Source organism: Balaenoptera borealis (assembly GCF_965194805.1).
Source record: "Balaenoptera borealis genome assembly, chromosome: 3".
In the NCBI taxonomy this organism is placed as follows: Eukaryota; Metazoa; Chordata; class Mammalia; order Artiodactyla; family Balaenopteridae; genus Balaenoptera; species Balaenoptera borealis.
Window position 1 is genome coordinate 4,171,064 of NC_138866.1, and position 17,540 is coordinate 4,188,603.

At 60.5% G+C, this 17,540-nt stretch overlaps 2 protein-coding genes across 4 annotated transcripts in view; one reads left to right on the forward strand and one right to left on the reverse strand.

The window, feature by feature from the left end:
• The window catches only part of LOC309625811 (uncharacterized protein), a 70,523-nt gene extending 63,304 nt beyond the window's left edge, over positions 1–7,219 (reverse strand). The window contains exon 1 of the mRNA XM_082385865.1: positions 6,191–7,219. Within this exon, the coding sequence (XP_082241991.1) occupies positions 6,191–6,806 (616 nt within the window). The 5' untranslated portion in view covers positions 6,807–7,219. The remainder of the gene's footprint in view (positions 1–6,190) is intronic.
• Positions 6,047–17,540, forward strand: part of BEGAIN (brain enriched guanylate kinase associated) — a 45,682-nt gene continuing 34,188 nt past the window's right edge. For 2 of the 3 annotated variants that reach the window (XM_082385847.1, XM_082385848.1), the window contains exon 1: positions 6,047–6,182. In XM_082385847.1, coding sequence (XP_082241973.1) covers positions 6,141–6,182 — 42 coding nt within the window. In that variant the 5' untranslated portion in view covers positions 6,047–6,140. The remainder of the gene's footprint in view (positions 6,183–17,540) is intronic. The other variant, XM_082385849.1, reaches the window with a different exon arrangement.

Here is a 17,540-nt window from a genome sequence, read left to right on the forward strand (position 1 = left end):
CCTCGGCCTCCAATCGCGGCCGGAGCGGGTGTCCCTGCCGCTGCGTGACTTTGAGGCTCGCTGCAGCCACTGTTCCGACCAGACTCTAGATCTCTTGCAGGCACGGAACCGGCGGGAACACAGAAGAATCCGAAGAAATAATTTTCCTGCCCAGTGGAGTGGGGAAAATCGGCGTCCGCCTCTGCAGCCCAGCTTCTCCAAGCGCAGCCCGCGCAGTTCCCACGGCCCCGGCCTGCGCGCCCACCTCGCCGCCTGCGTGGCTCCGCGCCTGGCACGGAGGGGTGCGTCCCAGCGTCGGGGCGTCCGGGGTCTTTGACCCCCAGACCGAGGCTGCAACTCCTCTGTCCCTGGGCTCACAGGCTTGGTTCCCATCCTCCAGGTGAGGAAACAGATCAGAGGGGAGAATGTCTTGCCGGGGAATCCTAGGAAGACAGGACCGGAACCGCGGTCTCCTGGGGCCCAGGCCAGAGGCCTAACCAGTGGCCGTTTGGACATCTAGGGCTAATCTAGTGGCCGTTTGGACTTACAGGTCACCCATACCTTGGCATCGTCCTGGGTGGGAGCCACAGAGAAGGGACCCCAGAAGGGGTCACCCTCTGGTTGGAGAAGACGGTTTACAGCTATTGAAGAATGAAGTGGTGAAACGGTGTGTGCTGGGGGCCGGGAAGGGGGGACATCTGGACAGAGGTGGCACCATGCGGACCCCGCCCCACACCCGGGTCCCACCCTCACCATTCCAGGGGCTCTGAAGCCCATGAGCCTTTATTTTATTGGCGTGTTGTCTCCTGTTCTGAGCTGGGACAAGAGGAAAAGTAGCTGAGTGGGCATTCCTGGGGGTGGAAGGGGGCAGAGGGCAGTCAGGACGGGGGCAGAGGGCAGTCTGGAAGGGGGCAGAGGGCAGTCAGGAAGGGACATGAGGAAGCAGAAGAGCTTCCACGTCTGTCAGGAGTTTAAGTCACACCGGAGGCTCAGGGAAGCCCATGGAAGGTCTTGAGTGCCGGATGGGATGTGTCAGGCAGTGGGGAGCCACTGCAGGTTCTTGAACAATAGAGGGACAGGGTGAGAAAGGTACTGGGGACACTGTCCAGGGCCCAGAATAGACATAAGGCAGATTTCAGAGAGAGGGAGCAACTGGGAACCTGGGGGGGCTCCCTGGAGGGAGACGGGAGCTTCTGGGCTGGAATAGTGGGTGTGGGCACCTGCCCAGCTCCAGGCATCCTCAGCTTCCACCCTGTTGGACCAGCATGCCCACTCAGCACTGCCTTGCCCCCCGCCATCAGCCACGCCACTCAGCGCAGCGCCAGACAAGCACACCAGGAGTTGGCACTCAGCCTCCTGGCAGCCTGGCTTGTGGCCATCCCTGACCTCAGGCTCTGCCTCTTGGTCTGTCCCCGCCTCCTAAGCCTCGTGTAGGGCTGGCCTCCATTTCCTTGCCCCAGTGCCCAGGCCCCTGCAGGGTCCCCCTCCTACGACCTGCTTGGTGACCCCCAGGCTGCTGCTATTTGGAAGCCACATACACCGATCGGGGTCACACCTCCTTCTGAGAGAAGGCAACTTTGGGAGCTGAGATGAGGAGTTTTCCAGGAGGACACTCCATGGAAAGGCATCCCAGGGTGAGAGGACACCAGGTGCAAAGGCCCAGAAACGGGAGGGCGTGGACATTGACAATGGGGCTGGAGCTGAGGCCAGCTGCGGAAGGGCCCTCAGCCTGGCAGGAGGGCAGGAGCCCACCCACCCCAGGAGCCAAGGCCTGGACCAGGACCAAGCAGGTGGGCTGCTGAAGAAGCCTGGGTCCCCAGGTGTGACCTTACTTAACACCTGCCCACTGGCGGCAGGTATACACTTAGTGGCAATTTCGTCCCAGTGAGGCCACCTTGGTGCCATCCCGTGCTCTGTGTTTCTCACCACGCCCAGGCCCAAGGATGGAGGGCCCAGAGAGAGGCTCCCTTGCCAGGCCTGCACCCCTTCCCAGCAGGAATCTGGATGCTGCCCTTCCCCAGGGGCTACAGGTGGTCCAGAGGAAGGGAGAACAAGGAACGGACCAGAGCTGTTCCCGGTGGGACGAAATGATCCATGTCCTGTGGTGCCCGGAAGCCCCTCCTTCCAGCGGGGCTGCCCTCATTTCTTTTCTCTGCCTGACCTGGCTTGTCTATTTCTGCGTGATAAGTAAGTATACTCACATGTTTTGTTTTGATAAATATTTGGTAGAAATGGTTTCCCCTCCTTATAGTTTTTGAGCCCAAGTCACAGCGCTCAGTACATCCTCACCTGGTGGAACAGCCCAGCACGGGGCAGAGTCCTGGAGAGGTGGCTGCCGCTCCCCACAGAGATGGCCCAGGGTGGGGACGCAGCAGGGAGGATGAGGAACCCAAAGACAGCCCTGGGCCAGAAGCTGGGCCCTGGGACCTGTGGGTGGGATGCGATCCCGTGAGGCGGGCCCAGGACCACGGGAGGCGGGAGAGGGCAGGACTCTTCTTGGAGCCTTTACTACATGGTGTTGACTCCCCTATTTTTTTGAGTGAATTGGGTACAGTTTTGTTCTTTGGTTGCCCAGAAGTCTGGGTACCCCCAGAAGCAGACACTGAATCCTTGACTTTTTTTTTGGCCGTACCGCGCGGCAGGCAGGATCTTAGTCCCCCCCCCGACCAGCGATGGAACCCATGCCCCCTGCAGTGGAAGCACAGAGCCCTAACCACTGGACAGCCAGGGAATTCCCTGAATCCTTGACTTTTAAGAAAGTGTTCCCAGGAGAAACGAGTGAGGGACGGTGGGGGCAACAGGATGGGGCAGCAGTGATTTGGGGGTGTTGGCCCTGCAGAGGGCAGCTCCACCTGACCCCGCAGGGCAGCCTGGAGGCTAAGTCCCAGCATCCGTAGGGGCATGGAGTGAACAAATCTCTCAGCTGCCGCAGGTCCAGAGCTCACATTCCAAGAACCTTCTCCATCCCAGCCTGAGAGAGGTGGCAGGAAACACAGAAGGCTCGAATCTGGCCAGACTGGCCAACTCTGGAGCCCGAGGCAGGGATGGGCTGGACTCCTACACCCGGGTGTCTACAGGAACCTCACTCTCAATGACCCCTGATCTGCTGTCCTCCCTCATCCACTCGGCCACCACAATCAGAGGCCTCCTCCAACCCTCCCTCCCTCTCCTTCCCTCCCTCCATCAATCCTCCACTCATTTGTTCATTCTCCTCCCCAGCTCCCCTCCCCTCATCTCAAAGCACACACTCCAGCTGAGGAGATCAAGTAAACACACAGAAACAAGTAAATCAGGTAACAGCAGAGAGTAGCAAGAGCCATGAAGAAAATAAAACCGGGGAACGGGATTGAGAGATAGAGGGCAGGGATAGTGGCCAGGGTGGTCCACAGACGCCCAAATGAGGGCAGGAGGCCAGGGGACAAGGGACCTACCCGGCCCCAGGGCATGGTCTCCAAGCCCTGCCACTTTTATCTCTTCTTCCCACCTTCACCTGAAACCCCACCTCCTCCAGGAAGCCTGCCTGGATGCCACTGATGCTCCAGGCTCCTGCTACACTGGCTTCAGAGGCCTTTCCAGACCAGCCCGTCTTGCGAGGATCTTCAGGTTGCATCATCTGGACCTCCTCCTCAGAGATGCCTAGAGGTGGGTCCTAAGGTGAGACTTGAATGGGGGTGAACATCTGACCAGAATGACCAGGGTACTAAATCCCAGCTTAGCCCCTATTTGCTGAGTGGCCTTAGGCAAGGGACTTTGCCTCTCTGAGCCTCAGTTTTCCCATCAGCCCAAGAGGGCTAGTGCCACCTCCCTCACAAGGTCACATGGGGGTTAACTGAGACCCCCCCCCAGCCAGTGCCGGCATTCTCCCCTCCTTCCCATCATCAGTGAGCTGGCGGAGGGGAGAAGAGAGGGCTTGCTGGGTGGGGATTAGCTGTGCAGTGTGGGGGAAGGGCTCTCCTGGGGCCTCCCCAAGCCGGCCCCAAGCTCAAGTGTGCAAGCTGCCAGAGCCGGGCATGGGCGCCCCCGCCCCTCCCCCGCCTCCCCGCCCCTCCCCCGCCTCCCCAGCCATCTGCAGCGTTGGCAGCAGCAGAGCCAGGGCTGCTGGCGAATGTTCTGGCACCATCTGAGCAGGACCAGTGTCTGGGCAGGAAATGTGGGCAGAGCCCTGCGTGCACACTTCATCCACATTCCGCCGTCACTGTTGTCCCCCTGGGACCTGGGAGGGCAGGGACATTAGGGCTGGCAGGTGGGGGGTTGGGCTCCCACTGCCTCCTGTGGGCTACTCCCACCCCTGCCTGTGGCCTGAACGGTGTCAGAACCCTAACGGGCAGGAGGGGAGGTCACAGAGCCTGCCCCGATTCCTGATGGGGAACCCAGGTCCCACGTGAGCCTAAAACAGCCCTATAGGAGGGATTTAAAGAGCCCACCCCCTCAGCAGCCACCTCTCCTCGTGTCCTGATCGTAGGCCCTGTGTGCCCGCTTGTCCTCTGATGCTCACCCCACCCTGCACCTCCCTTTCTCCATTTGTCACTCAACAATGTCCCCAGGGCCTGAGGGGGAGGAGAGAGAGGACTTTGCCTCAACACTCATGGCTCCAGTCAGCTGCTGGCTCTTTTTTCCTGTCTCTTTTTATTGTTTTTCTCACTTCCCTTGCTATCAATGCCTTTTCACAGCACTGTCCTATGCCTGAATGTAGCAACCTACTCCCCTAATTAAATGAGTGAATAGAAACTGCAAAGTACACAACACATAAAATATAAGCTAGATGGTGGTGATGGTTGCACAACAAGGTGAATGTACTTGATGCCACTGAACTGTACACTTCAGAAGGGTTAAGATGGTAAATTCTGTGTTGTATATATTTTACCATGACGAAAAAAAGTCCAAAAAATATATAAAGTATTCATTGGCAGCATCTTGTAATCTGCCATGTGCTTGGGAATTATATAAACACGGTGAACGATGGGCCCATAGGTCCTGAGGGAGGACAGGAGTCAAGTGCCTGTGCTTTGTGAACTCTCTTCGCACCAGCCAGGATCCTTTCTGGCCCCCTTGTGTTTTTTTTCAGGGTTCGAATACTGGCTGCTGCTGGGCTGGGGGTGGGCTGGCAGACTTGTCCAGCTGCCGCCAGGGAGCTCTGATGCCCTCAGAACTGAGGCTGGTTCTTGAGGAGGCCCCAGCCTGGCTTGGACCATCAAGGTCACCTTGCCCAATGCCTCAGGGAGGAAGGGCTGAGGTTCACCTTGCACCCTTCCTCAGGGCTAGGAAGGGGCCAGCCTTGGGCTCTGCTGGGGGCAGGGATAGGGGTGCTCCAGCTAGAGGTTCCCGGAGCACACTGACCCATCCAGAGACCACCACCTCCCCTTCCTGATTGCTGGCGGGGTGGGGGAGGGGAGTGCCCCTCCCCCATCACTTGGCTACCTTGGCCCACGTGTGCCGGGTCAGGCAGAGAGGGAAAGTGGGGCAGACATCTGCAGTGCTGGAGTGGGCCACCGACTGGGAAGTGGGGCAGAGCAAGGGAGAGGGGGAACTCGGCGGGTCGCGCCCTTCGCCCTGAATTTTCTAAATCTGGGAAGCGTGAGCTCCAGGACGGGCGGTATCCCCAGGGCCTACAGTAGGGCTGGTATACAGGAGGTGTTCAATAAATGTTGAGGGATGGAATGAGTGAATGTGTGAATGGGTTGGACAGGTCAGTACTGAGGGTTCCCGCCTTCAAGGACTCATTCACTCTTTCCCTCAAAGCTCGGCCTGTGCATTCATTCCTCATTCATTCGTTCCTCCTGCACGCTCCGCACTCATTCATTCACGCGCTCTGCCATTCATGCTCACGGGGGTTCATTCATCCCTGCCCCGCCGCCATTCCCTCCCCGGTTCCCGTGCGCACGTGGCGCCCAGCGCCCTCAGTCCGGCCCCGCGCCCCCCGAGTGCGCCCCGCTAGAGCGCTGCGGGGGGAGCCGCTGAATCAGCCGCGGCTGCGCGGGGCCGGGGCTGGCGGGGAGCCGGGCTGGGGGCGGGGGGCGGGCGCTCCCTGCGGGAAGCCGGGCGGGGTGGGGGAGCCCCGGCCGCGCCGGCTCCGGGCGCGCTCGGCCTCGGCGGGGAGGGCGCGGGCCGGGGGCGGCGGCGGCGGCGGCGGCGGTGGCGAGCGGCGCGGCTGCCCCGGGGCCATGTGGACGGGTGGCCGGCGGCCGGGCCGGCTCCGCCGAGCGGTGAGTACCTGCGATCCGGGAGGGCAGGGCGCGGGCACGGGCGCGGAGGCGGGGCGGGCACCACCCACGCGGCGGGGCGGTCTCCGCGCGGCGAAGGAGGCGGCCCGCGTGCCCCCTCCCGCTGGTGGGGGGGACGGTCCAGCGTCGTCTCCCCCGCCCGTGGCGCTCCCTCCGGTGCCGGTGCGCCGGGGCCCTAACAGGAACGCTTGCCCGGCCGCGGGGAGCACTCGCGGGGCGGGGCGGGGCGGGGCGGGGACCCGGCCTCAGCGCGCTGCCCTGCCCCCCACGCGGCCGGCCTGGGCACCTGGGTCCGAGTTGCCGGGTCTTCGCCCCCCAACACGTGCGTCCCTGCGGCGAAAGGGAGGGTGGGACGGGGCAGGGGGACAGGGCGGGGCCTGGGGATCGGGGACCCGCCGCTGTGCCCGGCGGGTGGCCGGGGTGCAGGCAGGCCCCCTCCTGCCCAGGGTCAGGGCTCGGTGAGGCCGCCCGCCTGGGAGAGGTCGAGGAGCCGGAAGGAGGCTGGACCAGGGGCTGGTTCATTGAGCGTTTGCAGCGCGTGGGCTTGCGCCGGCCCCAGACCCCCTCGGTGGTCTCGTTCGGCACCTGCGGGGCAGGTGTTCCCATTCTCCTCAGTAAGAAGCGAAGCCGCTGAGGCTCAGGGAGGGCAGGGCTCGCCCAGGGCCGCTCCGCTGAAGCTTCCTCCCTCCCTGAACCCCAGCCCTGTTGGATGGGAATTGCTGCCCTAGCGTTTCCGCTTCCTGCCTGGTTTAGAGGTGTTTCCTTCCTTGTCTGGGCCCCACCCCATCCCCAGTGTGGTTCCTCTGGGGCAGGAACAGCGTGGGCGACATCCTGGAGTCTCCTGGACCAGCAGGATGGGAGCAGAGCAGGCACCCAGGAGTGAGCGGGGGTGGCACAATGAGCTGTGCCTACAAAGGAGGAGCCCTGGATGGCCAAGGTCAGCCACAGACCTGGGCTGTGCAGACCGAAAGCTGACCAGGGGTCAAGGCCTTGGGGCCCCGGGCCAGCAGGACAGGGTCTCCATGGGCCTGGCTCCTATGGAGGCCCCAGTGCCCTAGATCTTTGGGGCCGGGGACAGGTCCTTGCCCTTCACTGGGCCCCAGTCCCCCTTCCCACTGCCTGCAGCAGAGCCCTCTGCACTCCCAGGGCCAGGGAGGACTGTGGAAGGAAGCCCCTTATACACTATGGTGTGCCGTCCCAGCCAGGCCGGGTGTGGCCCTGCTGGCTGGGGCAAGTGGCCCATGGAGGCGGCTCTGCCTGGCATCTGTGACGCACAGGGCGCGAAGGCAGCAGCCTGGGCCCTGGCAGTGTCCCCGAAAACCCTTAATTTCCCCGACTCTCACTATAATCAGGGCGGCACAGAAAAGCAGGCACAGTGGCAGATGCGGCTTCTTCCCGGCAGCTGAGCGCTGGCGCCGGGCGAGGGGAGGCTGCGCTGCTACAGAGGGACCCTCCCGAGCTATTGTCTCATATTTATAGATTCCTGCGCTCCGTGTTCCTCTTATCCTCAGAACCTGAGGCTGTTCGCACCTGGGATGCTGAGTGGGCAGGGCTAGGGGTACCTAGAGCCTCAGCGGTGTGGGTCTGGCTTTCCATGCGCCGGACATGGGGAGTGGGTAGTTTCCGGGTCAGGGAGCGGAAGTGAGTCAGAGCAGTCTGGAAGGTGATCGATCCCCCATCCTCTCTCAAAGACCCTTGGGCACAGGGTCTGGCCCCAGATAGCTGCCATTTATTGAGCACCTACTACGTGCCAGGCCCGGTACAAGCATCTTCACGCATCGTCTCCCCGGCAACACTTTGAAGTAGCACCCCTACTCCTGTAGGCACTTAAGGATGGTTAAGAGTGAATGAATGAGAGGGGAGGAGAGCAGTCCGTGGATCCAGGGCTTGGTTGGAGATGGTTCACGGTTTCCCAAATCCCAGGAGGCTCGTGAAGCCCAGGAGTGAGTAGGAGTTGAACAGGGGAGGGTAGAGGAGCATGAGAAGCACAGCCTGAGTCAAGGCCTGGGGGTGAGGGGGGGGGTGCGAGGATCAGAGGAGGATCAGTCCAGCTGGAGTGTGGAGGTCAAGGGCAAGGGCATGGCCATGGGTCGGCGTGTGTGTGTGTGTGTGTGTCTCCTCCCCTCATAGCAGGTAAAGATCTTTGGAGACAAATCCAAGGGTGACCCCAGGCTCACTGTGTTGGCCTAGAATTACCCCCAGGGTCCCCTCCTGTTTGCCCCTCCTGCCGCAGAGCAGGTCACTAGCCTGGAGGAGAGGCCTGGATAGGAGTCTGGAGTCTTGGGTTCCAGTTCCTCCTCTGCTGTGTGACCTTGAGCAAGGCCCTGCCCTCTCTGGGGCTCAATGTCTGAGGCACAACACCTCTCTCGGTCAGAGGAGTGGCTTCCGTGGCCCGAGAGCAGGCCCTCGATGGTAGCTGGTGGCGGGAAAAGCTGACCAGAGCTGTCTCTGTTGGTTCAATATTACGGGAATGAATGGCTGAGTGAGCAAATAAATGAAGGGATTCTCCATCCCCATAGCATACTCTCCCCATGTACCCCACTCTGCCCCTTTCACTGGGACCACTTAGGTGACTCTGATACAGACCTCACCTTTCAAGATCTCACAGTCTACCTCCAGGAGGCATGGACCTTGACTAGTGTGGCAGGTGTTAGGAGAGTGACAGGGACCTTCACTGTCCCCCCGCCCCCAGCTAAGAAGGGGACCCAGCAGTGACTCCAGCCCCAAAAGGCCATGCACCTGGAGGCTACCACTGCAGCAACACGTGGATGCCGGGTTGGATGGATGGGGACTTGAATAATGTCAATAAGGTGATGGATGTAAGAACAGATGGGTGGATGGATGGATACAGGAAGAGTGGATGGGTAAGTGCTTGAGGGTATGTTGGTGATGCATGGAAGGGTGCATCAGTGCACAAATAGACACACGTCAATGGATGTATGCATCCGTGGATGGACAGATGGATGTGTGGATACAAGATACAAATGACAAGGATGGATACGTGGATGAATGGGTGGTGGATGGCAGGTACAGGCACGGAAGGATGCACTGAGGCGTGAATGGGTACATGCTAGCAGATGAATGGTTACAGGGATGGGTGGGTGGAGCATCTTCTCATGTAACCCCCCGTCCCTCCCGTTCAGTGATCCCATAGCAGGGAGGCTGCAGGGCTGGGGAGAGGGCAGCGGGCCATGAGGCCTCTCCAGTTATGCTGGAAGACATGCTCAGGGAACGATGAAGCCTCAGAGTAGCCTTCTGTAAAGACAGGTGACCAGCGGGGACTCCTGCATGGAGCTCCTTGTCCCGGGAGACTTTCTGGAAGGTCTGGATGGCTCAAGTGCACCCCCCTTCTGAGGAACAAAGGCTGGGGCCGAATTCAGAGCGCAGAAATGACGGCACAGAGCATGAACGCTAGGCCTGTGGCCGCCCTCGAGGGTTCTGAGGCCAGCACAGAAATAACCAGAAGCAGAGGCAAGGTAATGAAAAGTGTGAGAATCCTCAGACCCGGAATGTCCTCGTCTATAAAAGAGGGGGATGGTAATAGAAACTTCTTTACTGGCATGAGGGAGGCTTGGAAGGTGACTGCACTCTGGGTGTTGGCTACAGTCCCCGGCCTGTGGCAGGCCATGGCCGTTTACCAGTCAGCCCTCGGAGCCCGTCTCCTCCTCCGTGAAATAGGGTGGCAGGTCCCAGTTTGGGGGATTGCCGTGAGAATAAGTGAGGTGATGTTTGGAGCTCTTAGCAAATGCTCAGCCTGCCCTCCCCACCCCCCAGCCGCCGCTGCAGGGTCCCACCAGAGCCCTGTGGCCGGGTTTTCCTATTGCAGCCCCAGGAGCTGGGTCCCTCCTCCCTCGGAGCTCACAGACACCAGCTTCCCATCCTTGGGAGCAGGGTGGGTCTGGGTGGTAGAGGAGGGACTGAGGGGGTCCAGGAGTGAAACAGGGCATGAGTGCCTGACCTCTGGGGGTCCCATCCTGGGTCTGCCACATCCAAGCCATGTGACCTCAGACAAGTCACTTGGCCCCCATGAGAGGCTGCTCCTTTAAGCACAGTTCACGGCTGTCCCCCCTCACAGGACTGGGTGAGGATCTGGGTGAGGATGTGGAGCTTGGCACACAGTAGGGGCTCGGGAAGGGGGGCTGGAGCAGATGAGTCAAGAGGCAGGGGAGCCGGAAGCCCTTTCGGGAGAGGCAGCCCAGGCTGCTAAGAGGTGAGCAGGCCCAGGCTGCGAGCCGTGGCAGCCAACAGCATCCTACGGGGCCTCGGGCCCAGGCGGCGGAGAGCCAGTGGGTTGTTATGACAACAGGAACTTGTCTGATACAGCCGGCAACTCTGGGAGAGGCTCAGAGGACCGGCTGGCCAGGGCCCCCAGAACATTCCTGTGACCGCACATAGTAGGGGAATGGCCAAATTAGAGCCCCAGGCTGATGGGTTCTGAGGTCCCACAAGATGCCAGGCTCTGTGCTGAAGACACCCAGCGTGCTCTCTGCACCCTCACTACATCACTGCCCAGGGCTGGGTACTGCTGTGTCCCCACATGGCAATGAGGAGGGGACGTGACTTGCCCAGGATCAATTGGGGTGTTGGAGGTGGATTTGACCTTGGATCTGCCGGCCTCCAAGTTCTGTTCCCACTAGTAATGGAGCAGGGCTGGATGACTGCTGCTGGGGAGGGGGGTGTCCACGCGTAAAGGGGTGGCCTTCCGGGGACTGCAGCAGTGGCTGGGAACACTGTGGCCTTCCAAAGAGGCCTGAGACCCCTGACTCCCCACGTTCTCCTGCCCAGTGCCCAGCCCAGAGGAGGTCCACACCAGGCTGGGGGTGCTTGTGAAGAGGCACTCGGACCTGGGGGACTTCACTTATTCATTCATTCGAGAACTCCTTGTTGAGCGCCTCCTATGTGCCTGGCCCTGTGCGGGGAGCTGGGGTAGAGTAGAGCTTACAGTCTAGGGGGACACAGATAATAAACAAATAACCCCTGCTCTTCTTAACATGACCCCTACCTGTAATCGACATTGCAATTATAAGAGGCTGCTGCAGGGGTACCTGATCTGATCTGGGGGTTGGAAGGCAACAGGCTATTGAACGGGGGCCCTGAAAGTTAGTTGGGAGTTAGATGATGAGAAGGAGGGGAAGGGAGAGAGAGGGAGAGTGCTCCTGGCAGAGGGAACAGCAAGTGCAAAGGCCCTGAGACCAGAGAGAGCTTGGCACACTCAGGAACTAGATGAAAGTTCCTGGAGTGGTCTGTGTGGGAGGGTAGAAAAGACACTGGGGCCTTGCAGGGCGTATGAATGTGTGATGTTGTCTGGCTATCTGGTCTGTGATTTTTAAAGTTCACACTGGCTCGTTTGTGGGGTGGACCAAGCTGGGGTCAGGGACCCCAGGGAGGGGTGATTATAGGTGTCCGGATGAGACATGGTGGCACCTGGGACCAGCAAGGTGATGGTGAGGATGGAGGGAGGTGGCCAGGTGTGAGGGAAGGTCCAGGCAGCTTCCATCCCTGTCTTGGGCAGGTGAGCTCATGAGGCTTTTCAGACATTTAGTCACAGGTGCTGTGAGGCATCCAGAAAGGTGTCCAGCTGAGCTCAGAAAAGAAGGGGTCCCCAGCACTTGATGTGAGGCATCTAGGCACTGCCAGATGGGCAGAGGCCCCAGGTACACAGGCATGAGCAGGCAGTGCCAAAGAGAGCCTAGGCCATCCTCCAAGCAGCACCAGAGGCCAGGGCCGGGGATCATGGCCAAGAGCCTGGGGCTGCCACCCCCTAGCGAGCCTTCCTTTGACTCATGCAGCTGCATCCCAGGAGTTCTGCGTGGACCCCTGGCTTCCTGAGATGCCAGGGATCTGTGTGTCTCCCTTCACGCAAAGGAGCAAGGGCTCTGGCCCTTCTCTGGGGTATTCTTCCCCACCCCACTCCCCATCTAACTGCACCCTGGGCCCCCATGTGCCAAAGGCTCTTGCCTCATAGCGTTGTCAACCATGGTTCCTAACCTTATCCCCTGTGTATCAGTGAGGAATTGCACACAGCTGCTAGTAACAGGGACTGGAAATAACCGTGGCTTAAATAAGACAGGGGGTTATTTCTGTCAAGTTAAAGAAGTGCCAGAGGCAGGTGGTCCAGGGCTAGTGTGATGACTCAGTGGTCATCAGGAACCCAGGTTCTTTTTTGTCTTTCTGCTCCTCCAGCCTTTATATATGGCTTCTGCCTCAAGTTTGCCTCACAGTGCGAAACAGCTGCAGTAGCTCCAACCATCACTTCCATGTTCTAGATAAGAAGCAGGAGGGTTTGGGAGTGGGAGCAAAAAGGGCACAGGCAAGCTTTCTGATCCCTTTTAAGGAGCAGTCACACCCAATAATTTCTGTTTATATCTCATTGGCTACCCCTGGCTGCAGAGGAGCCTGGGAAATGCAGTCTTTTAGTTGGGTATCTTGCCTCCCAGGATAAAAGGAGGATTCTTCACTAAGGAAGAGTGGGAGGACAGTGGGCAGCCAGCAGTCTCCACCACTCCCTCCCATTCTGCCAGATGGATGCGGTTCTAATTTCCCCTCCTTCACCCACGTCTCTGCACCCAACCCCACACCTGGCAGAGATGAGGAGACGTGGGGAGTGGAGGGTGTGAGACCCAGCCCAGGGCTCCCCCCGCCCCACGGCACACAGCAGGTGCTCATTCAGTGCAGGCTGCCTCCCCAGGCAGATGAAGAGGCCAGGACATGACCTTCCCTTCTCTAGCACTTTCTAAGCCCTGGAGTCCAGCTCCCATTTAGTGAGAATCAATTTAGGGGGTGGGAGGCCCCCTGCCACATGCTCTCTGGATCGATGGGGGCGGGCGTTCAGCTGATCACTCTGGCCAGTGAGGGACGGGTGGCCCTGCCCCCGCCCCCCAGAGGACGAAGGGGTCCCAGCCACGTGGGAGGAGAAAAGTAGGTGTCAGTGAGGTACTTGGAGAGGCTTGACCTTGGACTGACCAAGGAGGATGTTCTCAGGGGCCGGCTCCCAGGCACGGGGCTCTGACCCCGGCAGCCGCAGGCAGGATGGCCACGGCTCCCTCGTGGGGCCCAGGGCCGAAGCCCCCAGGAAAGAGGTCTGCAGAGAGGACCTTCAGAGCTGCAAACTGAGCCCCACCTCAGGTCAGAACCCCAAGGGCCCACCATCTCACCCCAGCTGGGTGAAACAGCCTGGCCAGGAGGAGACAAAGGCGTCACCTGGCCTGCTGTCCATCCCGGAGCCCCTGGGCACTGGCAGCAGGGCTGCCACCGGCCCTCTCGCCTGGCTGAGCCGCCGACAGGAGGCCAGGCTGCCCTTCTCCAGATTCCTGGATGAAGTCGCTGTGCGGGTTCTGGACCCCGGGACCCTGGAGGCCTTCCGGGGGCCCAGAGGCCGCAGCCCGGAGTCCTCCCCAGGTGAGCAAGACCCAGGCCTGGCCCAGGAGCCCCTCGCAGGAGCTGCAGCCCCAGAGAAGACCCTGGCCCTGAGCCCCCAGCTGTCCTTGGAGGTGGCCCCGGAGGCTGCAAGCAGAGGGGGGCCAGGCCGGGCCACGGAGACCAGTGTGCCTCGCGTGGGCAGCAGCAAGCGTGGAGGCCCAGCTGCCTCCCCCCAGAGGCCTCCAAGCCCGGTGAGTCTCAGCCCCCGCCCATCCCCCAGGGGGCAGCTGGACAGAGGTCTGCTGGGGCCCCTTCCCTGCTCCCTTGATGGGCCATTTCCCCACAATTTCTGGCTGACCCCCTCCGAGCTCCCTCATCACCCCCCTTTCATAATCACTGTAACGGGAAAGACCTTGAGTACCCAAAGAATGAAGCTCTAGGATGGAATTTCTGGCTTTGGGGCAGGCAGGCTATTTCTGGAGTACGCATGAGTAAACAACAAAGATAACAATAATGTCACACCCCCAGTGGCAGAGACCTTGGTGTTTAACCACGGGATTTTGTATGATGATTCTTTTGAAGTTTTGAACCTCAGACACGTCCACGTGAGGTAGGATGTCACAGTCCCGTCAGGAAGACGGGTGGGTCCATGTCCTTCCTAGCTGCCCATTTTATGGAGTTGGAAAACTGAGGCTCTGAGTTGCCCCGGGGCCCCCTGGGGAGGCTGGGCTTGGACTGAGGTCTTCGAATCTAAATAGCACGTCATCACCCCCTCCACACACACACACTTCGGCCTCAGACAGAGGGGCAGAAAGATTCGCTGAGACCTGCTCGGCCGTCCTGGGGGATCGGGTCGTGCAGGGTATCAGGATGGCGGCACCCCACCTCGCTGCTAGCCTTCGTCTCCCAAACCACCTGTGTCCCTCGGGGCCAGGGCGGGTCCTTACGGGCTGTTGAGGACCTTGTCCGCTCCTGACTACTCTGGGCACAGGATCGAGGTGGGGCTGCAGGGCCAGGTGGTGGAGATCTCGCCCCGGCCCCTCCCAGAATGGCGGCCCTGCGCGGAGAGGTTCTTTTAAAAACAAAATCCTGGGTGGTAGGAGAGAGCTGATGCTTGCCGAGTGCTGACCAGAGTTGTTCTAACTCTCCATCCCTGTGCACCCCCAGCGGGTCGGTGTCATCTTTGTGCTCCAGAACTAGTGCGTACTGGGAGGAAACAGGCGAGGGGAGGTCACGGGAGGAGCGGGGCTGGACGCAGGCCGTCTTAACCTCCCCCTCTGCACCTACGCTCCTCCGCGTCAGTTGCCTCCAGTGACCTGACCTGCCTCTTTCTCCAGGGAGAGCCAGGGAGCAGCGTGGTTGGAGGGGAGCTCTGGGTATTTGAAGACCACCAGCCCTTTCTCTGGGGTCCGCTGGGCCAAGCGCAGCCGGGGAGTTCTCAGCTCAGGGGGACTCAGCTCAAGGACCTGGGCAGGTTGCCCACCCACTCAGGGCCTCGGTTTTCCCGGCCGTGGAAAAGCGGTCATGGTCACAAGTTTTCTTTCACCTTGTCACGGGGAAAGCATCCAGCAGGCACCCAATAAGGAGCGCGTCCCCGGCCTCCTCCACAAGGACCTGGCGATCCGGGACCTCCCCACCCTCCGCTCTAGGCTCTGCGCACCATGCAGACCTCACTCCAGGGACCACTGGGTCCCGGGGGAGCCCCATGATGCCCAGGCCTCTGGAAGATTCTGTCTGAAGGCAGCACAGGGCCTCGGGGACCTGTCGGGGTCCTGCAGCAGGTGCTGGGGGGCAGGGCTCTGTCCTGGGTCCCGGCCAGAATGTCCTTCCCAAGGAGCTGGTGTTGGCTCCTTGAAGCGGGAGGTGGGCATCAGCCCCCAGCCCAGCCCAGCCCAGCGTCATATGTGGTCAGCTCCAGCCTCGCATCGAATACTCCAAACAGGCCAGTGAGAGAGATACTAGGATCTGGCCCATTTCACAGACCAGGAACTGAGGCTCAGCAAGCAGAGCCCGGCAGGGTCCTGGCTGGGCTGTGCCCTGGCTCCGTGAACCTGGACAAGCCACATCCCCCAGTGTCTTCGTGTGTGTGGCAGGGGATTAGAGATAATGCGTGGAGGTGCCTGGCACACAACAGGAATCCCGTCCCTGGGACGATGGTAGCCATGAAGGTGGTGATGACGGCCCCTCTGCCTAGCCTGGACAGGCTTGTGTCCTCGGAACAGTTCCCAGGGTGAAGGTGGAGCTTCGGGAAGGTAGGGAGACCCCGGGCTTCCAGGCAGCAGTCTGAAAGCCCTTTCTCGAGGACAGTGCCTGGAGTCGCACCGTTAACCACTTCAGGGAGGAAGCGGCAAAGCAGGCAAGAGTGGGGGAAGGCCTCTGCCCCGTCTGGCTGCATGGTCGTGGGGGACTCTGGTCTGACCCTTCACTGTCCAGCAAACAAGAAGCCATTGTGGAAGGTCTCCGGGACCTCCAGCCGTCACTGTCACAGACCTGGTACCAAGGCTCACTCGTACTACAGTGTGAATGACTCAAGCCAGTTGTTTCCTGAGAACAAAATGGGCAGAAGAGAGCAGGAAGCACAGGCCGGGGTCAAGGAAGGAGAGGCAGGCTGGGGGCTCTGAAGTGGCCTTAGTGACATTGTGACAAGACCCCAGATGCCAGGCCTGGAACTCCCCAGAGCTGCGTTTGGATCCTGCCGGAGGGGCTTTCCCACTGTGAGAGCTCACGAGCAAGCCCCCTCCACCCTCTGGACCTCAGGCTCCCCGTCTATAGGGCCAGTTTAAGGTGTGATAGCGCCTCTCCCCATTGGGGGACCCCCAAGGTGCCTCTGGAGGGGGCAGCTGCTTCCCTGCTCCCCAACTGTTGCCATGTGGGAATGTGGGCCGGAGTTGCCAGATCTTCCAAAATTTCAGTAGAAGCCAAAAATACGGATTTTAAAATGTAAACTCTCCCAATTTTTAAATGTTGGCTCAAACGTTTAAAAAAAAAAATTAAAACCCTCTCGCAGGCCAAATACAACATGCTGGCGGGCCAGATTTAGCTCAGGAGGCCAGTTTGCAGCCGCGGGCCTAGTGCATCTGTACCGGCGCACGGCTGGGAACCCGAGGCCCTGCCCAGGCCATGCAGAGAAGCGCGGGGCTCGGCCGGGGCACCTCTCAGCCCGCAGCGAGGTCCTCCAGAATCCCCAGGGGAAGGACATTCTTGGCCCCATCTGGGGACAGCCCCAAGCTAAGGTACGGGTTCAAGTCCCCAACTTGCTGATTGGCCTTGGGCCAGCGCTCGCCCCTTTCCCGTCCATCTCTGCTCACCTTGGTATTCCGACTAAGGTATCAGGGGATGACCCACTGTGTGCCCAGCGCAGCGAGCCCTGCGGGGGATGCTGAGGGACCCGAGGCCGGCTTCTCACCCATGACACAGTCTTTGACACCGCCTTTCCCCTCCTACCTCCCCGCCTGCCCCTTCTTGGTCCCCTGGGCTGGCCCCGCCCCCTCTCTGAACCCTCGCCTGGCAGAGCCCCTCCTCTTCCCCATCTATGCTCACTCCCTTGGCGACCTCATCCAGTTCGGAGCCTAAGTGCTGTCTCCATGCTGGCCACTCCCACATTCACATCTCCTGGACCCTCCTCTGAACTCCAAACCCAAGTCCCTGCCTTCTTGTCTGTATCCCTGCTGGGATGTCTGGACCTGAATCCTGATCTTCTCCCCAGTCCCCTCCCCCTTCAAGCTGCTCAGGCCAAAACCCATGGCCTCATTTTTGGCGATTCTTCCTTCCACCCCCATCTCTAGTCTGTCAGGGCATCTGAGCGCCTCTCCCACCTCCACCCTGGTCCCCACTGGATTTGTATAGGTGCCTCCAGCTGGACTCCTCGGGCCCTGCCCTCACCCCTCAGTGCGTCCTCCGCACAGCAGCCCGAGGGGTCCCCACTCTGTTCAGCTCTGTCAGGGCTTCCAACCCACTCAAGATAGAAGCCAAAGTCCTGAC